We start from the raw sequence: 12355 nt of genomic DNA on the forward strand, positions 1-12355 counted from the left end.
TTGTCTATCTGTGTTGGCCCTGTGATGAGGTGGCGACTTGTCCAGGGTGTACCCCGCCTTCCGCCCGATTGTAGCTGAGATAGGCGCCAGCGCCCCCGAAAGGGAATAAGCGGTAGAAAATGGATGGATATATATATGTATATATATATATATATATATATATATATAGGAAACAAAGTTGTCGGGCTTGGACATGGATTGTGTGTGCTCTTTCGATGCAGAAGGATTACAGGACGAGTCAGGCGTGAATTCAGGTACATGATATTTATTAACCCTTCTATTATGTTGAGGGTCAATTTGACCCATTTCAGTTTTTGTGTTTATCAAAGTACTGGTTATCCTGTCTTTTTCTTGCTGAAATTTGGTGACTTTTCCTCATCTAGGGTCGTGAACTGGCGTGTAAAATCTGGACACTTTGTTGTGTAGTGGAATGTCTTGCAGAGTGTGTATACAAAGATGATGTTGCGGGTCATTTTGACCCAGGCGCTTTAGTGTGGGTAAATAGCCAAAATAAACAAGTCTCTTTGATGTACTTTTTACTTTGATGTACAATTGTTTGTATTTTGATTGCCTCTGAGACCCAGAGCCAGGTGTGTGAAGAGAGGGAACTTTCTCACACTTGTCCTTGTCACTGTTCTCATGTCATCTCTTTGACAAACTCACCAAAAATGAGCTCCAGAAGGATGCCATCTGGGGAGACAAGGACAAGTGTGAGAAAGTTCCCTCTCTTCACACACCTGGCTCTGGGTCTCAGAGACAATCAAAATACAAACAATTGTACATCAAAGTAAAAAGTACATCAAGGAGACATGTTTATTTTTGGATCTGAACAGCTATTTACCCACATTAAAGCACCTGGGTCAAAATGACCCATAACATCATCTTCTTATACAAACTCTGCAGAAACATTCCACTACACAACAAAGTGTCCAGATTTACACACCAGTTCATGACCCTAGATGAGGAAAAGTCACCAGATTTCAGCAAGAAAAAGAAAGGATAACCAGTACTTTGATCAACACAAAAACTGAAATGGGTCAAATTGACCCTTAACATAATACAATTGGAATACAATTTTATTGTATGTCACTTTTCTAAATGTTTATATAACCTAAAATAAAATTGTTATTGGTTTAACCTGTTTTCTTGACTGTTTTGAGTGCATTTACACAGTACGGGTCAAAACGACCCGCAACATAATCAATGTCATTTTCCCCAACATAATACAAGGGTTAAATAAACAAACAAACTACAAAAAGGCAAACCAAGGACGCGCTCTGTGGCGGATAATAATCTATACTAAACTTAAAACAAAACAGCACAATGGCATGGCTATATACAAATAAAACAAAACTAGCACTGTGGCATAAATACACAAACTTACACGGCATGGAACTGTGGATGAGGGCGTGAAGGTTGGAACAGCATGGGTAGGGTGCGTGCGAGTGTGAATATCCCAGCATGAAGACAAGAAAAAGAGTGACTTAAGTAGCTATGATAATTAGTGAAAACAGGTGTGAGGCTGAGGACAGGGACTTGACATGACAGGTGAAAACTAATGAGTTGGCATGGAGACGAAAACAAACCAGGAAGTGCCAAGACAGAACTAAAATGTCCAAAAAACTAAACATAACCTGACCAAAATCAAAACATAAATTTACAGGCGTGACAGAAGTAGTCTTAGATTGAAAATTAAAACCATAATCCAGACCACAGATTATGACAAGTAAAAACAATAAATAAATATGGCAAACCGGTACTTTTCAAACAGAGTATAGCACCGTTTTTTATTCATTAGTACCGCGATACTATACTAGTACCGGTATACCGTACAACCCTACTGCGGGCGTAGGCGGGACCGCTCGCTTACAAGCTTGCACACACAGGATGTGCAAGAAAGCTTCGGTAGTGAGAAGAACCGCAAAGTAACACAAATTAGGAGGAAAAATTATGAATTTTGTGGGAATATTTCTGCTCTGAACTGAAAAAGTGTGTGTTGGAAAGCAATGGCAACAAAGAAAAAGCTTATACATCAAAATACTTATAAGTTGAAGAGCCAATGTCTTTTTAGAATACCTTATGTCACAACCGATTATGCTTTTGCATCATAAAAGATTGACAATTGTCAGTTTCCTTCACCTTATCTTCTTCTGACATTTCTCCACATTCTGTCAAATATTATGTCACCACAGACTTTGTTGTCTTTCATTCATTGTTCAAAGTAGCTAGCAAGTCACCAAACACCAGCCTTCAAGCTGCTCACCATTTGATCTTTGAGGAGACCTTATAAAGGAACATTCACATCATCATATGGTTCATACTGTGTTGCGTCAATAGGTGGAGATCACCTGTGAGATTTTCGTAATAAATACAAATCATGTGTGATTGCAGGCAGGCCTGTGATGATCGTGGTGGAATATATGGAAAATGGCTCCCTGGACTCCTTTCTCAGGGTGAGTACTGTCCCAAAAAGTTATGTTGAACTGAAAATTGACTAATTAAAAAAGGGCATTATAGGTTTTTCTTATGTATATTGTTCGTTCCGTTTGAAGATGAACAGTCTGAAATTTTGCAATTAGTTTTTATATAAAATGTACCTGCACTCTTTTACTATGAAGCCTTGCTGTTGTAACACGTGGCTTGGCATTGTCTTGCTGAAATAAGCAGGGGCGTCCATGGAAAAGACGTTGCTCAGATGGCAACTTATGTTGCTCCAAAACCTGTATGTACTTATCAGCAATAATGGTGCCTTCACAGATGTGTAAGTTACCCATATGGTTTTTATTTATAAAGTATACGCACATTTTACGGCCTCATTACTGTACCAAATTAATGTTATTGTTGCCAACAGAAGGCACAAAAAAAAAAAAAAAACATGAACTCAGAGCTTTGATGAGCATAAATAAGTTATTTACAACACAGTTAACAGTTATTTACATGTAAAAGACTTCAGACCAAATTAAACTCAACAAAGTCCCGCCTGCTTTCTCTCTTTGAAAATAATCTTTTTGTGTCTACTTATTTACGTCACCAAAATCTATGTTAATTATTGAACTACTCAAGGAAGAAAAGTAATTACCCGACCTAAAATATTCCATTCTGCAACTTATTTTTAGGAAATTATACATAATTTTTCATCACTAAAAAACAGTTTTTGACAAGAAGGCCATAAAACACAAAAGGGAAATCTAAAAATGTTATACCATTAGATTAATTTAAGTTGTTAAAAGATTTCAGAAATATAAATTGTTTCTAAAATGATTTACTGCTAACATATAGACCAGGGATCTGTGTTGGCCCTGCGATGAGGTGGCGACTTGTCCAGGGTGTACCCCGCCTTCCGCCCGATTGTAGCTGAGATAGGCGCCAGCGCCCCCCGCGACCCTGAAAGGTAATAAGCGGTAGAAAATGTATGGATGGATATAGACCAGGGGTCACCAACCTTTTTGAAACCATGAGCTACTTCTTTGGTACTGATTAATGCGAAGGGCTACCAGTTTGATACACACTTTAAAAAAATGTTTTTACTTAAACATTGATTTAAATTGTCAGGAAAAAAGTGAAGTGAATTATATTTCTATAGCGCTTTTCTCTAGTGACTCAAAGCACTTTACATAGTGAAACCCAATATTTAAGTTACATTTAAACCAGTGTGGGTGGCACTGGGAGCAGGCGGGTAAAGTGTCTTGCCCAAGGACACAACGGCAGGGACTAGGATGGCGGAAGCGGGAATCGAACCTGCAACCCTCAAGTTGCTGGCACGGCCACTTTACCAAGCGAGCTATGCCGCTCGAAGAGGAAGGAATTTAAAAGGTAAAAAGGTATATGTATTTAAAAATCCTAAAATCGTTTTTAAGGTTGTATTTTTTCCCCTAAAATTGTCTTTCTGAAAGTTATAAGAAGCAAAGTAAAAAAATAAATGAATTTATTTAAACAAGTGAAGACCAAGTCTTTCAAATATTTTGTTGGGTTTTCAAATTCTATTTGAGTTTTGTCTCTTTTAGAATTAAAAATGTCGAGCAAAGCGAGACCAGCTTGCTAGTAAATAAATACAATTTAAAAAATAGAGGCAGCTCACTGGTAAGTGCTGCTATTTGAGCTATTTTTAGAACAGGCCAGCGGGCGACTCATCTGGTCCTTACGGGCGACCTGGTGCCCACGTTGGTGACCCCTGGTATAGAGATTCATTTGTGTCTATATTACACATTTTTGACACTAAATTCATGTACCTCAATGTTTATGTTAAAGCTATAATATGGTAGCACATGTCAAAAAGCGCCCTGCGATGAGGTGGCGACTTGTCCAGAGTGTAACCCCGCCTTCCGCCTGATTGTAACTGAGATAGGCACCAGCGCCACCCACGACCCCAAAGGGAATAAGCGGTAGAAAATGGATGAATGGATGGATGTCAAATAGCGTTCATGTAAAAGTATTTTCTCCAAATTACAAATTAATTTTGTAATGTTTTCATGAACTTGGCTGTAATTTGTGCGTCATTTATTCTGTCTCTCAACGTTTTTTGTCAGCAACACGACGGGCACTTCACCGTCATCCAGTTGGTTGGCATGCTGCGTGGCATCGCCTCGGGCATGAAGTACCTGTCGGACATGGGCTACGTTCACAGAGACCTGGCCGCCCGCAACATCCTGGTCAACAGCAACCTGGTGTGTAAAGTCTCAGACTTTGGACTGTCCCGAATCCTGGAGGACGATCCTGAGGCTGCTTACACCACAACGGTACACCAGAACCCGTTGTTGATTATTGTATTCGTGAGAATAAGCTGGTACTTTTTTCCCTACGCTTTGAACCCTGTGGCTTGTAAAACGGTGCGTCTAATTTATGGAGTTTTCTTCACCAACGGCCATAATGAAAATAGTTTGTTTTTCAAAACAGGCAAAGACACTGGATAGTTATTCTTTGTGCTATGGCGCCATTTCAAACGTGCTGCACACGCGTTTTTACTTGTATGGATTCTTCATTCATGACAACAAACAACATTTTTAAGTTTTACAATACAACCAAAACAATTCTTACTGACTAAACCGTCCTATGTGTGACATCTGCGGGAGTGTGATCATGCATATTTGTACGTGCTATCATAAAAAGATGAAGCTAGCTGCGTTGGCATTAGCTAATATACTAACAGGTTTGCGAGTGGTCTGCGTTATTTACAATTATAATAATTGAAACAATAACTTACAATGGCACGCTTTTTGTATTGTTTCATTTTCACAAATTCCTCAGTAAATTCGCCAAAACGTCACCGTGGAGTTATTGAGTCTGTTTAGTTCAATTGGAGAGCTAGCTTCCGCAGCTAGTGGCCATGACTTCTGCTTTGTTTTACTGCCGTGCACAAACACCGTTTGGAAACAATTAATGTACTGTATGTAAACAAACCTTTACATAAATATCATGTGTAAACAACACTGTGGAGGGGGGCGTGGCCTGCGGGCATGCAGCGGAACGGGTTGTGCCAGGACCGGCCTCGAAGTCAGCGTCTGGTGAGTAGATGGCCCAGGTGGGCCTTATTTTCTAATCACCTTGTCGCTCTGTTTAAGCAGCAGCCGGGAGAAGAGACATTGTTGGAGCTGGCGTGAGAGCGAGAGGGTGCCTGTGAGATACTAATGGACAATTGCTGTAAAGCAACCCGCAGACATAATAAAAAAATAAAACTATATTGTAACTCTGAAACGGACTCTCATGGTCTGGAGGACCCACAGGAGGCCAACCTCCACAAACACGTTTGACAACGTTTATATCTGCGGCTTATAGTCTAATATATGGTATATATAAAGTGGGTGTGGCTTATGTACCGCTCTATAGTACAGAAAATACAGTATGTATATAGCAGTGAAATTGGGGTGTTTTGAGCCTCCTGTTCATATTTGGAATATTATAAGAATCTCCTTATGTAAAAAAGAAATCATGTATTATTAAAGCAAACTTTGGTTGCATCTTATTATATTTTATGTGTGTAAGCAGGGCGGGAAGATCCCGATCCGATGGACCGCTCCAGAGGCCATCGCCTACAGAAAGTTCTCCTCCGCCAGTGACGCCTGGAGTTACGGCATCGTCATGTGGGAAGTGATGTCGTACGGGGAGCGGCCGTATTGGGAGATGTCCAACCAGGATGTGAGTACAGTGTTTTGTTTCAACCGGAGATTGGTCAATTCGTCAAATAAGCAGAGGCGTACTTAGTCATTCGGGGGCCGAGGGAAGACCTTGTCATTTTGGCCCTTGGTGTAACAAAAACATGGTGGTTTATCATGTTGCTAGAAACTACCATTTTAACTTGTACTGTAATTATTCAACATGTAGAAAAGTGGAATCCATTTTACTGTGTGTGACTGGCATTGTTAGAACAGTCTAGGTTACTACTTTTACTAGTAACGAGTAATCCAATTAATGACTTTAACGTACGTTAGAACGCTAGTACCGATGCGCTTGATGTAACATGGTTATATAACAACATGAAAGTGTGTATATATGCATATATACACATATACATGTATTAGGGCTGGGCGTATCGATAGTATCAATACTTGGTGAGTATCGGTATCGTATCGATATTGGCGTGATGGTATCGATACTTCACCAAATTAAGCGAATCACTGCGATTTAAAAAAAAATGTGAGCGCAGCGCTCCTCACCACTACATCCCTCCTCCCTAGTGATAGGTCGCGAACGAGATTTAAAAACACTTAAAAATTCATCTTCAACCCAAAATAAGATAAAACAAATACAATTAACATGACGCTGGTGTGTTGGCGCACACACATCGGTATAATTCGCTCCGAGGTTCACTCAGACACGCACACACACACATGCGTGCGTTTCCAGTGCGACTTAATGTCTTGGTTGTAAACTGTAAAGTATTTTATTGCACTAAAATAACGATAATAATTTCTCAGTTCTTTTGTTTTGTGTTAATTTTTACAACTGTTTAATAACTAGTGTTTTCTTTTTTACTTATGTTCTTGTGTGTTGTGAGGCGACTAGCCAAGTTCAGTATTTGTTTTCAGCTTATTTGCACTACTTACTTTATTGTAATTGATATTATTAAGTTTTTATTTGAATTTCTCAGTTCTTTTTTTTTGTATTCATGTTTGCAACTTTGTTCAATAACTAGAGTTTTGTTGTTTACCTTAAGTGTTTGTGTGTTTTGAGGCGACAAGCCAGGTTCAGTAGTTGTTTGCACCTTATTTGCATTACTTTATTGCTATTGATATTACTTTTGTAATAAATATTTTATTTTTTTACTTAAATCGTTGTCCTGTGTTGTATTATTATCATAATCAATTAATAAAGGCGAAAGAACAAATTTGTTTTTCTAAAGTATCGATACCCCGAAGTCCCCCCCATCAGATGACGACACTTCCGGTATCGGTATCGGCGATACTGGCCGGTATCGGATTGGATCGGTATCGATACCCAAATTTGTGATATCGCCCACCCCTAAAATGTATATACACATAAATACATATATACAGATTTACACATATATAAATATATATATAAATACACAAATATACACACATATATACGTATACACATAGATATAAATATAAATGCAGATAGATAGATAGATAGATAGATAGATAGATAGATAGTATATTGTACATTTATAATGGATTAATATGGGTATAATTCTGAATTAATTTATGGTGTATGGGCATGTTTTAAATATATTATAATCTATTGTTTTATGTGTGAAAATGTCTGTTGGCATTTTGTGTTGGTTCCATTTTTTTTCCACCATGACTAGGGAATGTTGTTTGCATAGGGTCAAATAAGTTAATGCTGTGCTTAATTTCATTCAGAGCATGACAAATGTGTCAGGCTAGGTCAAAAGACAGGACTCAGAAGCAGAGCAAGGATTAATTCGGCAGACATTTATATTGAAAGCTTCCTTTCGCCGCCAGAGTCAGGGCAATTCAATATAGGCTATAACTAAGACTAGTCGGCGAAAAAGGTTCCACAAAAAGGAATAACCAAAAATCACTCCGAAAGGAGGAAAACACAAAAACAATAATGAACTATACTTGGTGCCGTATATTCTATGAAATTTATTATGAATAACAAATGCTCCAACAGGAGGGAGAAACAATGGCTATTCTATTCTATTGTAGTAAACTTCTACACTGTCTCTAATCTAAAAAAAGGTTGTTGTGGCAGAATTTCTGTCCTAGGGTTACCTCTAAACTGAATGCATTGGGAGGGACACGACATAAGAGGTAAGGTCACCCTGACCAAGTGCTAGTTCTGTTGGTGGGGTGATGTTTGAACATTGGACAGTTGCATGGGTTGTTGTACTACAATCAGGCCATCAGGGAGCGTATAAATAAGAAGGGAAAACCAAGCCTTTGGGGCGCTCTTTCTTAATTCATTCACGAGGGGGCACCATCTTCCGTCTCAATCCAGCTTTGTACCATCTGATTATGAGTAAATAAAACTGTTGTAACAAACTCTCTATTGTTCCTGTTTAAGATACGGACTTTTCCACTACATAAAATTGGCGTCACGAACAGGATGACTTTTCTACTAGGTTACCAAAAAATGTCACTCAAAACATTGAGTGTAAGAAAAAACTGAAAACTCACCACTTCGGCTGTAAAACTAAATAAGACAACATCATTCTGCTAAGAAGGGGGAAAAAAAAACTTAAAAATTTCAACGAAGGAATTCAGCATCAAGATATTCAAACATGAGATGAGGCAAGGCATGGACAGGATGCTAGAGAGGCATGAATAAACGAGACAATTGGCACAGAACAAAGGTAGGTGTGGGCTTATAAGACACATGAAGGGGATGGGGAACAGGTGGAAACAATCAGGGGTCGGGGATGACGTCAGACTGATGACACAAAAGGAAGGGCAAGTGACCTTAAACGAGAGGAGTTTCTTTTCAAACTAAAACAAGCAATTCACAAGACAAAAGAAACCAAGACAAGACATCCCTCACCGCCGTGTGACAAAGTGGACATAGACCCGAATTACTCATGTTGTCCACTAAATTGCAACAAAGCGGCAGCATTTAAATCGAATTTTAAAATGACTCGACATGTCCCTGCCGCCAGATTCCTTACTGAACTCATGACGTTGACGACGTAGGCGGGCCGCACATGGACCGCGAGTCGTAGTTTGGACACCCGGATACAAAGTTAACTATGCGGTTTGAACACAATCAATTAGTTCAGATTTGGAAGCTTTTTTTGGGTAAATAGTAAATGATCTGTGTGTATAAAACGCTTTACTACACCTGGAATGATACCCAAAGCGCTTTACATTAAACATGTGAAGTGAATTATATTTACATAGCGCTTTTCTCTAGTGACTCAAAGCACTTTTTCACATAGTGAAACCCAATATCTAAATTACATTTAAACCAGTGTGGGTGGCACTGGGAGCAGGTGGATAAAGTGTCTTGCCCAAGGACACAATGGCAGTGACTAGAATGGCGGAAGCGGGGATTGGACCTGGAACCCTCAAATTGCTGGCACGGCCACTCTACCAACCCAGCTACACTGATGGAAGTTTCCCAAAGGAAACTGAAATAGGTATTAACTGTAGGGGAAATTAATCATTTTAACATTTGGCAACATATGTAAAAAAACTGTAACTAGTATCGATATTAAGATGTGCAAACAATAGGTCCGCTAACAGAGCTAACTTCGCTATGTCTTTTAAAGATATAGACTCAATGTTGCATAATATTTATCTATTCATAATACCGGATTTTTCGGACTATAAATCGCAGTTTTTTTTCATAGTTTGGCCGGGGGTACGACTTATACTCAGGAGCGACTTATGTGTGAAATTATTAAGTCATTGCCGTAAAATATTAAATAATATTATTTAGCTCATTCACGTAAGAGACTAGACGTATAAAATTTCATGGGATTTATGGATTAGGAGTGAGAGATTGTTTGGTAAAGGTATAGCATGTTCTATACAGTATGTTATAGTTATTTGAATGACTCTTACCATAATATGTTAGGTTAACATAGCAGGCACCTTCTCAGTTGGTTATTTATGCCTCATATAACCTACACTTATTCAGCCTGTTGTTCACTATTCTTTATTTATTTTAAATGGCCTTTCAAATGTCAATTCTTGGTGTTGGGTTTTATCAAATAAATTTCCCTTATTTATGTTTTTTCCCTTCTTTATTATGCATTTTTGGCAGGTGCGACCTATACTACGGAGCGATTTATACGGTATATGTCAGTTGTTATAAATTGGGGGTGCGCGTACCCCTGGGAGTACTTGAAAGTATGCCAAGGGTGTACGTGAGATTTTTTTTTTTTAATATTCTAAAAATAGCAACAATTCAAAAATCCTTCATTATTATATTTATTGAATAATACTTCAACAAAATATGAATGTAAGTTCATCAACTGGGAAAAAAATACAACAATGCAATATTCAGTGTTGACAGCTAGATTTTTTTGTGGACATGTTCGATAAATATTGATGTTAAACGTTTCTTTTTTTTGTGAGAAAATGTTTAGAATGAAGTTGATGAATCCAGATGGATCTCTATTAAAATCCCCAAAGAGGGCACTTTAATTCGATGATTACTTCAATTTGTAGAAATCTTTATTTATAATTGAATCAGTTGTTTATTTTTCAACAAGTTTTTAGTTTTTTTTATATCTTTTTTTGCAAATAGTTCAAGAAAGACCACTACAAATAAGCAATATTTTGCACTGTTATACAATGTAATACATCAGAAACTGATGACATAGTGCTGTATTTTACTCCTTTATCTCTTTTTTTCAACCAAAAATGCTTTGCCCTGATTAGGGGGTACTTGAATTAAAAAAATGTTCACAGGGGGTGCATCACTGAAAAAAGGTTGCAAACCACTGGTATATGTAATTATGTTAAATCTTCATTTACTTGATCATTTATATTGTTTTTTGCATGCAAAACCATAATTATTCCCTATAAATGTCTTTCTGTCAATATTTTTGGCTAATCGGGTTTACATTAATTATCTCTCAAGGGAGAAATTGCTTCGGTTTTTTGTCTGACTTTGCGGTGCGGATTACTCCTGAGGTTTCTACAAAGTACTGTGGGAAAATTACTGAAAAAAAACCTTCATGGTCGGTCATACAAGCGTCGAAAGCAGTGAACCTCTCTAAAAGATAAAAATCAATGCCAAGAAGAGGGAAAGAGCGTTAAGGTCAAAGGTTGATCCTACTTTGATGCAGTTGAGAGGAAGTTTCAAGCTGCAGCTTCAGTTAGCCTGAGTGACCCGCTGATCCCTCAGCTATGGTCAAGGATTGCAAGGCCATGGAAGCATATCCATCCCTCACTCAGCTCAATGTGAAAGCTGCACACATAATCCCTTCAGATTTACACACACACAACATGTATCTATATACACACACACACACACACACACACACACACACAACATGTAGCTATACGCCGGCGCGCACACCTTACTGGGGTCATGGTGTTCAGGGAGGATTTGTGTTGTTTGAGAATTGCTTCAAAGTGCTTTGTAAGACAAACCTTCCAACCTGCAGTCTGGCAGCATCAACTAATTCAAGATCATGGCGTAGATGCCCACATTTACTACATACATACAGCACCGGCTGGGAAATGTTTGTGCACAGGAAATCGGGCATTTAAAGGGGAACGGCACTTTTTTTCTAATTTTGTCTATCATTTACAAGATAAGAACACGTTTTTTCTTTTGTTTGCTATTTCCTACAAAAAAACGATTAATAATGGCAGACTTCATGATAGACAACAACGATTACTTTGGGACAAATTATAATCCAAAAACATATATTTCTGAGCCTGAATAATCAATAATCATCAAAAAGAGTCAAACAATAAATATCAACAGTAATAACATTATTAAGAATTTTATATATATAAATATATATGTATATGTATTTTTTTTAATTCATTTGCTAGAATTATTATTAATATTAATACTGTTGTTGATATTTATTTTTATTTAACTCTCAAAAAAAGTCAAACAAAAATAAATGTCAACAGTAATAATATTAAGAATTCTAAAAAATGAATTAAAAAAATTATATACACATACATATATATATATATATATATATATATATATATATTTATTTATTCATTTATTTTATTTTTTAAGCAATTTGTTAGAATTCTTATTAATATTAACACTGCTGTTGGTATTTATCAATTTGATATTTATATTGACTCAAAAAGAGTCAAACACAAATAAATATCAACAGTAATAATATTATTAAGAATTCAAACAAATCGATAAAAAATTTTTATATATATACATATATATATTTTTTTTTTTATATCGATTTGTTAGAATTCTTATTAATATTAATACTGCTGTTGGT

At 37.3% G+C, this 12355-nt stretch overlaps 1 protein-coding gene across 1 annotated transcript in view; it reads left to right on the top strand.

Annotated features, from left to right (window-relative positions):
- Positions 1 to 12355, top strand: part of epha6 (eph receptor A6) — a 354317-nt gene that overhangs the window by 331005 nt on the left and 10957 nt on the right. The window contains 3 exon segments of the mRNA XM_061918280.1: positions 2392 to 2453; positions 4527 to 4736; positions 5983 to 6132. Coding sequence (XP_061774264.1) covers positions 2392 to 2453; positions 4527 to 4736; positions 5983 to 6132 — 422 coding nt within the window.

The sequence above is a fragment of the Nerophis ophidion genome, linkage group LG13 (genome assembly GCF_033978795.1).
Source record: "Nerophis ophidion isolate RoL-2023_Sa linkage group LG13, RoL_Noph_v1.0, whole genome shotgun sequence".
Lineage (NCBI taxonomy): Eukaryota > Metazoa > Chordata > Actinopteri > Syngnathiformes > Syngnathidae > Nerophis > Nerophis ophidion.